Raw genomic sequence first — 9,003 nt, 5'->3', positions numbered from 1 at the left:
AGCACGAATGTGTTTGCAATATGTTGCATACTTTAACTTTTCTGTCTTCTGCTAATAACTTAAAGCTTAACTTGAAAGATCTGTCACATGGCAGGGATCTACATTTCTTTTTGGAAGAAGACGCAGCCATACTATTGTGTGCAAATCACAAATCCACAGCTCGCCAACCATCCCGTCGTTTATTCTCTCGTCTTCTAATCATCAGCAGAACAAAGCCGGAGTTGGACAGTTTTTATTTCGGTAAAAGCTTTTTGTGTCCCAAACATGAAAATTCAAAAAAGTAAAACATGTTTGTTGAATGCACAGGGTGAAGATCCATCTGCTTGGGTTGGACTACATTATCAAACACATCCCTGCTGCTAATGCATTTGGACTGATTCAGTCTGTCATCACGAAGAGTTTTGCTTTATACCTTTGAATTTTAGGGTATGGTGTTATTCTAGGACTAAAGATTAACGCCAGAGTTCATATGTTTGTCTTCTACACTCTCAGGCGTGTTCAGCTGAGTTATGCATGGATGTGTATGCCTTTATGTTTACACAGAGGTCCAGATAAATTGTTGCAGGGCTGGGTGTGTATCTTTAAATGTGCTTGAATCACGCAAAGGAAGTTCCTCTTAGTGAAGAAAGGCCGCGGTACAGTGGAGGCCTGTAAGGGGGAGTGCCACCTTAAATGAAATCAATTCCACCCATCCACATTAATGTTATTGCTCAATAGTATAATGTCTGGCTCCACAGTGCAACATAGGAGACCAAAGGTTTTCTAGTAGAGGTACCGTGACGCCACGATGCTACATGATGCTAATAATCGGGAGGCTGACATGAGCAGGAGCAAGTCAAGATTTATCCTGATTTCAAATTGTCAGCATTCATCACTACAGCATGTGTGGACATCATTATTCCATCACAACATGTTCAGATTTGTGACAGAGTTCAGGACTGGACACACTATTAGTGCCGTACTCATCAAAGCTACAGGCTTTCCTTACACCCGTTAATGAACCTCGCTATACGGGCGTAAAAATGAACATCTGAGTTCACCAACAAAACGAGGACCACATGCATGAAAGTACCACACCCATCATTCAGCTCAGTTTATTTCTGTGTCTCCCTCTAGAATTGCATGACGTGGAGCTCGAATTGGAAATGTTTAAATCTGCAGCCAAGATGCAGACAGCAGGCCCTTATTACCATGACCTGGGGCTCCTTATGCTGTATTTTGGGACTTCAGATCAAGTGCAGCATGGTGAACTTTACCCAAGAACTAAGCACAGCTCATGAGAGCGATGTTCTCCAGAAATCAGAAGATCTGAGTCACTGGTGGTCATCAGCCTTCAAGAGGAGGTGCAGAGGGAGGGGCGAGTCCTGCCGTGGGGTTTAACTGGTCGCTGTGGAGGGATTTACGAGGTTTACAACAAACGGTTATAATGGAAATTTTATTTCATGGCAAAGACACATACAGCAGGCTGTAAGTGCTATGTTCATGTTGCATAACATATCTGTATAAAGACTTGAACTAATCACTGCAAATGGCATTACGGTTATGACTGAACTTGCAGAGCTCCGAGATGAAGCAAACACGAACGCAATCTTCTATAAAGAGTTACCTCATGGGCTTTAAAGCTTATAATCCTCAGTATATGTTGTCAAAACAAGCAAAAGACAAAACATTCATGTTTTAATGAAGACGGCACAGCTAATGGTGACTGATCACACTTATTCCTTTCCACTGTTATAAAAAAATACTCAATAGTGGTCATAGAGTTGTCATTAAAGTGAGTAAAGCTTCATATTTCTTTTATACAGAAATGTAACCAGATCCATGGAAAGAGAAAGCGGTATGCTATTGTCAAATACACTCCTGAAAATATATACAAAAAACTTTGTGTACATTATTTGTTTTATCTTTCATATTTGACACATCCCTCAAAACAACATCAAAGAGACCGGAAGCACCGTGAAGTCGGACCGACAGTCAAAGTGGAGTCACGATCAAAGCGCTCGGTCTCGGGATGGATAAGATGGCAAAGTGAAGAGAAAGTATTTCACAAAAGCAGAACTGTAGAGACAGAAATAATCTCATTGGTTGAGTTAAATGCTAAAGGGGAGGAGCCTGACAACCCTTTCATACAGGTGGTGGAATCTTGGATAGCAAACACTTGCTGAGATGTTGGTGGCAGAAGCCGATCTTTCATTGTAAAGTTCATCAGCACATCTGTTGTTGGCTAACTGGTGAATTACCATAGATAGCAAGTTAATACCTAACCAGGTTGGACTTGTGGCACCGATGAAGGCCAAACTATTTACTCTTTATGCTACAAGTGTTACTGGGCCCTCCTCTCTGTGATGTCCCGCCACCGGTTCCTATCCTGCTTCTAAAACATGCCAAAATGATCTCCGGAATGATATCAGGACATTACTTGGAGTTTTCTAAGAGACGCACTGCACTTATGTAACTGACTATATAACACCATAAATACTACGCCTGCTTTTAAGAGCAGGTTATACTAAGATTTATAAAGAAACATTTATGACTAAAGCTAAGCTAATCTATTATGATCCATCATTCTGAACTGTTGAAAAGCACCGGTTAATAGGTTGGCACTGCCTTACAAAAGTTTAGCCAAAGTTAATATGAGTCATGCAAAACAAGAGGAATGTTCTTCCACCTTTGACAGTGTAATCGAGTTAGGAGTGGAGAATTCGGTCAATAAACTGGAGGAATGACTTGCACAGCACATGCACACTGCTGCAAAATGTACTCATTTTGAGTGTCTGTGTGATGAAGAAACAAACAAAGCTGTCTGTTTGAAACTTTCTCTGGAGTAAAGCCTGCCAGCCTGCTGACATTTGATAAGTGAACATCTCTGAGCTTCTTGTCAACTTTAACTGAACTAGTGAGATTATTTCCACTGTTCCCTGTCCTTGCTATTAACATATTGTACAGTCATATCCCAATACATGTTGGAGGCAGATGTGCTTCTTGGTACACTTTGAGGTCTGCTGTTTGAATAGCGTGCATCGTACTGGAAGGCTGGTGTAAGTTCGTCCTTTGTCCCGTTGAGTCCAATATGGCTGCTTCTAGGTTGTCGAATACTAAGAATCTTCTTTCCATTTAGGTGGCACGCAGGCGAGTCTACTGTTTGCAAATCTGTAGCGCAAACTAACTACACTCACTCGTCAACAAAGTTCACCCGATATGTGACCTGGTGGCCATTGTCCCAGGCGTACAAAAGCTTTTCCTTTGGGTTGTAGTCAATCTGGGTGGTGAAGGAGTACTCGTTGGTAAAGGGCAGACGTGGGATGGCTTCAGTGTTGGTGTGGGTGTCATAAGCATAGCTCACTTCACCTTCTTTCTGGTTGTACACATTGACAGCATACAAAACGCCACAGATGATGAAGCAGTTTCCATAAGAGTTCCTCTTGAGGCCCGTTGTGTAGGTGGTCTCCTTTTTTAAGGACAGGTCTCCTGGATCGAGTTTACTGATGACGATCACCTCTTGGTCATTGTAGTCATAGTCAACAGAAGGATAGATTACCCACAGTCCACTTTCATCCACTGCAAAATCAATGTCGGAGTGGCCCCTCCATTTCCAGGGGGTGGTGTCCTCATAGACGACATCGTGCAGCTGTGTCCACGCTGCCACGTAGCGCATCCTCAGGTCGTACTTGATGATGTTCTTGGTGAAGGCCCGGTTATAGTAGAAAGCTCCGTTGTAAACCACGTGACCTGTGCCTATCCAGTTGTAAGGCAGTTTGAACAGGTTGCTCCAGCGCCCTGAGGTAAACGGGAAGATTCAAACGTTAGCTTTTGCTTATTTAGCAGGTAACCATAGTCCTAAGTCTCCTTTGCCAATGAGCAGCACTTTTTCCTGCATCGAGTCCAAAAACTCAAAGACTGCTGCACTGCATATATATAAAGAACAGGTTATGTTTACTTCTAGTCAACCTCTCAAAATCTACTAGATTGCTAGTAACTCACCAGACAGACACAGGGTCTGGATTAAGTTACTGTCCAGCCCTTTTTACACGACTTTTCCACAGAACATCCAAATAGAAAACTTTTTAACCAAAGCTACAATGAAATATTGAAAGTAAGCGACTTCATTGGGTGGGTTTTTTCAACCCTAACCCTCGATGCACTGGTGGTGAGAAGTTGTACTTTTTTTGGCCTTTTTCAGCTTTGATAGACTCAGTGAAGAAAAGACAGGAAAGCAGGGGCAGACATGCAGCAAAGGGCCGGACCCAAACCCGGGCCGGCTGCTCACAGCTACATGGCGTGTAGTCGTCCGCTCAACGCACTGAGCTAAACCGGCGCCTGAGGTTGTACTTAACACTGGAGCTCGGCTGCATTAGCATATGTCATGTCTATATTTAAAGTAAGAACGAGTACATCTAATTTCATGATTTTAAGAGTTTTTGTTGCTCAGTATATAAATTCCAAATTCCTTTTTTACCAATTCAGCTTTGATTCTGTATTTATGAACTTAATAGATACAATAGTATGCTTTATTATCATTTTAATTGTCCAGGACAGGAGATTTTGGAAGACACATTAAATATGTTACAATGTATAGAAAATAGAGATGTAACCGACTGATACATCTTCATGTTGCAATGGAGTGACTAATTAGCTTTCACATCCTCTGCTGTATATATAATTTCCCCAACTGCTATCCTAACCTTTCAACCACATGTCTAATTTTGATAATGATGATAACTGAGGGCCAGTGAAGGACAAAAACAGTGCGTCCCCCACCCCGTTCCCCTTCCTACACATGTGCACACACACTAGGCCCATCCCTGAGGCCATACACGTAATCCTCCTCTGCTGTGCCCAGTTCAAAGGAAAGGCCAGAGCACATGTCAAGGAACAGCAGGCATCACCGCCACTCACCAAGATACCTAGTCATCCGCACACAGCTCTGAGCTCACCACGCTGCAGGACGCCTGACATGTAAGTGCGTTTAGAAAGCCCATTGTCCAACCACATCTAGATCAACAAGTCATATCCTAAAAGGGGAGATCATCTTAACTCTCTTAGAGAGTGTAATCCAATTCCTCTGTTGATTTGGATGTAAAAGGAGTGGATTTTCCCACCCACTGGAGCCATGAAGCAACCAAGCAGCCTACATTCCACAGATCTCATCAATCTCACAGAGCTCATTGGATTATCAGCATGAATCAGTGTCACAAATGTTAGAACAAAAAACAGCTATTAGTTAAAGCAGTTACACAAGTATTTTAATAATAATAATGGATTGCATTTATAAAGTGCTTTTCGGGGCCCTCAAAGCGCTTTACAACACCACTATTCATTCACTCTCACATTCATACACTGGTGGAGGCACAGCTGCCCTGGGGCGCACTGACAGAAGTGAGGCTGCCATATCACACCATCGGCCCCTCTGGCCACCACCAGTAGGCGGGAGGTGAAGTGTCTTGCCCAAGGACACAACAACCGAGACTGTCCAAGCCGGGGCTCGAACCGGCAACCTTCCAATTACAAGAACACCCAACTCTTGAGCCACGATCGCCTGTTGGGATCACATCATTTAAAAGACGCAGTAAAAGTATCTGTTCGTGAACACTGCAGCACAGACTAAGACATGGCTAACTTTACATTTCTAAAGAAATATTTTCACCCTGATTGTAGTGGCTGCTCAAGCTCATTAAGGCATACATAAAGGTGAGAACACGATTAAAGTAATAATTTATTTGTCTGTTTTTTTATCCAGGCTTTGGGTCTCGGATAGGTGCAGGACAATAAATGTTATTAGCTTAGTCATGGGCTGAGGATGCAGAGGCATAATAGAAGTGATGGCGCTGTTGTACAGAGTACTGTCACCTTGTTTGAAGTTGTCCAGGTTCCGGAACTCCACGAGGTTGTTGCCATAGTAATAGTTAGTGACGTAGATCTTGGAATCCTTGGCCAGGGGATCCTTCATCCAGGCGCCCTCATTGCGCCCATAACTGTGCTGCTTCTCTGGCAGTTCAATCGATGCTAAAGTCCCCTCACAGTTGAGGATCTTTCCTGAAAGTAACATAAGCAGAACATTCACCGTGTACGCCTGGCAGAGAGTGACTTGCATTACCATGGGCTTAAATCAATTTCACGCACAGACATGTGTTGGCAGAGAGAATGACCCAATTTTCTGCTGCTATAATCGTCTGTGTTACTGGAGTCAAAAAGCCTGAAACCCAGAGCATGCTGAGCTCAGTGAGGATTCATGACTCACCTGCTCTGTGGAGACTGGGTCGGCTGTTGTTATTGGAGTTGTCGAGCATTAGCATGATAGTCGGAGCTGGTCTTTCAGATGCTGGTGCACTCTGAGTGGACACGGTAGTGGGTACCGAGGTGGTGGAAGGTGTGCCGCTGGTGGTAGTGGTGGTGGTTGTAGTTGTAGTGGTTGGAGCTGCTGTGGTTTCAGTGGGTTCAGCCACAGTGGACTCGACAGTTTCAAGGACTAACTCAGCTTCTCTGTCCTCAGACTGGTTTTCTGTGACGTGATGGACTGTGTATGTTTTGGCAGAATGGTCTGAAATGGAGGGCAGAAGCACACGAAGTGACACGATCGAACAGAAACATTCCTTTATAAACTTCTATAGATCACATACTGAGTAATTTACTTTGTATTAATACAACATTTAAGTAGTTGAAGTTATTGGATTAATTTTATTATTGCATTTAACTCTGAGTGAACGTGGTGTTCCCCTCACGCTGCAACCAGCAGTAGACTGAATATGAATATGAGGCAAAAGTCTCCGGATCTAAATCTGTACACTCCTGTGATCACAGTTGGAACGAGGCTTGTTTCCAGACTTGTTCTGGTTCAAGCCCGATCCACCCTTCAACCCACAGAACCAAAATATTTTGCTGCTAATATCCCAGTGCCAGACACCACAGGAGATTCTCTCCGCATGTCCAAACTGGTCAGAGCTCAGTCTGCTACTGCATTAATTTGTGTCTAAAGAGTAAAATGTTACTGGATAAAAATATGTAGCTGAAAACACAAACATAAATTTAAGAGTGCTAAACCTGCTCTGCAAGCTAGCTGCTGACAAACTGATTTGAAGTCACACAAGTACAACTATAACTAATATAACTAATATAACTAATATAACTAACTTCCAGTTGAATCATTTGTATATTAAAGAAGCAACACTAACACTGTTTGCTCGTCTTTATGTAACTAAATATAGTGACTTCTGTGACGCTGTGAAAAACGTCCAACACTAAAACGCCACAGAGTTAGCTTTCATTGCAAATAAAGACTCCAGTGAGACTGCAAAACAAGGAAAGGCATCCCTCAGGCTGTGTGGTGACAGGAGACGTTAGCTATTTATAGCTGTAAACAAACAGTTTTTTGGGTTGTTTTGGCGATGGTTACTTTTGGGCTAGGTAGGTTTATTGAGTTTTACCAAGAGTTTTTAAACCATGGATCGTGGCACATGCACCGTGGATACAGCTCGTTGATAAAGGGACAAATGTAACAGCCTGCAGTGCTCCAGAAGTTCACATCAAAGGCAAATTCTGTATGAATGATTCTGAATAATGCTGTTTGGGACAGGATATGAAATAAACTGTTTACCTGTTTAACCAAAACTACCCATATCAGTTGTTTCAGTCCTCTTTGTTGTGCCTATTCTGAAGTTCTAGAGTAGAGATCATTAAATGCTGTATGAGCGTTAAAATCCTGATGCTTAACTAAAACAAAAACCAAGCATCAAGCATTAAATGACATATGCTTGACTATACTAGCACACTGTTGTCAGTGTGAAGACAAAGAAAGCCCATACTAAAGTAGATAAGGTGCCAATTAAAGATAACTTCTGGGTTATTATATTATGAAAAATCTTGCAGTTGGCAATGAATGTTTCAAACATCATAGATCCATCGAGGATTATTAAATGTCTTCGTTATTATTATACATTTGACCATAAGGGGGCACCTCAGAGCTTTTAATTACTCCAAAAATCACGGTTTGAAATAAAGTGATTGGTGAAGATCCCTTCAGTTTATGTTATTTCTACCAGAACAACCGGATGAAGCTTTAGAAAGACGGGAAGCCAATAACCATGAAAAATTCTTCTCAATATCCACATTCTCATGGCTAAAGATGAGAACACTGTTCATAAAAGAGAAGTGGAAAAGGAGGGAGAGTTCAGTATTTAAGGTGAGAGCTAGAGAAGAATAGATCAGTATGCCAATTTAATTCAAACTGCAGTAATTCTGTTGTAGTTTTTTGTTTGTTTGTTTTTAATTCAGATGTTCCCCTGCAAAAACACAGTGACGACATTATGACAGCTGTTTGAAATAATGGCTGGAGTTTGAGAAATGTAGGAAGTAATAAAGTGTGCTCAATAGACCACATGAAATGCCCCCGCAACCTGAGGCTTAACTAAGGGATGATTCAGGGTCACCTGATCCAGCCTTACCTGTAATACCACACAGAGTAGATAGCTCGTTAGCCACATGTTTGTGAAAACACCGACGTTTACTTTGAAAGTGTTTCACATTTGCTCTTTGTAACCAGCGCTGTTTCCTGTGCTCATAGTTATAGCATTAACTTATATGGTACATATGGTATTGATACGGTGTGTCTTAGTCTGCCTGCCCATCAATCTGCTTATTGGTTCCACTTGCACTTGTGCTGCAGTCAGGTGATTTTAATTAGGAACAGTGTACAGTGTGGATATGGACATGCTTTTACTTTTATTGCAGAAAAGGATGAGAGGTGGTATGAGAATGAGAATGGTAAAGTGCAAACTGCATCCATGACAGAAACAACACCATTATGCTGCTAACAGCTTTTACAAGCACCTACACAGACAGCATGCTAACACTAAGCTAGCCAAGAGCTAGCCAAGCTGACCCCAGCCCAGCAGTCGAGCAGCCAAAGACCATGCGTGTGTCCTCATTAGGACAGGGGTTTGTGCTGGATTCTGGGACTGTAGCCTATTAGTCAGTGCGCCCCAGGGTGGCTGTGGCTACAATGTAGCT

General features: G+C 42.4%; 1 protein-coding gene across 1 annotated transcript in view; it reads right to left on the bottom strand.

The window, feature by feature from the left end:
* Positions 1–1,416: 1,416 nt before the first annotated feature.
* olfml2a (olfactomedin-like 2A) overlaps positions 1,417–9,003 on the bottom strand; it is a 24,182-nt gene continuing 16,595 nt past the window's right edge. The window contains exons 6-8 of the mRNA XM_005939615.2: positions 6,239–6,538; positions 5,848–6,033; positions 1,417–3,777 (exon numbers count right to left, since the gene is read on the bottom strand). Coding sequence (XP_005939677.1) covers positions 3,173–3,777; positions 5,848–6,033; positions 6,239–6,538 — 1,091 coding nt within the window. The 3' untranslated portion in view covers positions 1,417–3,172. The remainder of the gene's footprint in view (positions 3,778–5,847; positions 6,034–6,238; positions 6,539–9,003) is intronic.

Source organism: Haplochromis burtoni, unplaced genomic scaffold (assembly GCF_018398535.1).
Source record: "Haplochromis burtoni strain Fernald_Lab_line unplaced genomic scaffold, NCSU_Asbu1 Contig_271, whole genome shotgun sequence".
Lineage (NCBI taxonomy): Eukaryota > Metazoa > Chordata > Actinopteri > Cichliformes > Cichlidae > Haplochromis > Haplochromis burtoni.
This window is presented reverse-complemented; position numbering and strand designations above follow the sequence as displayed.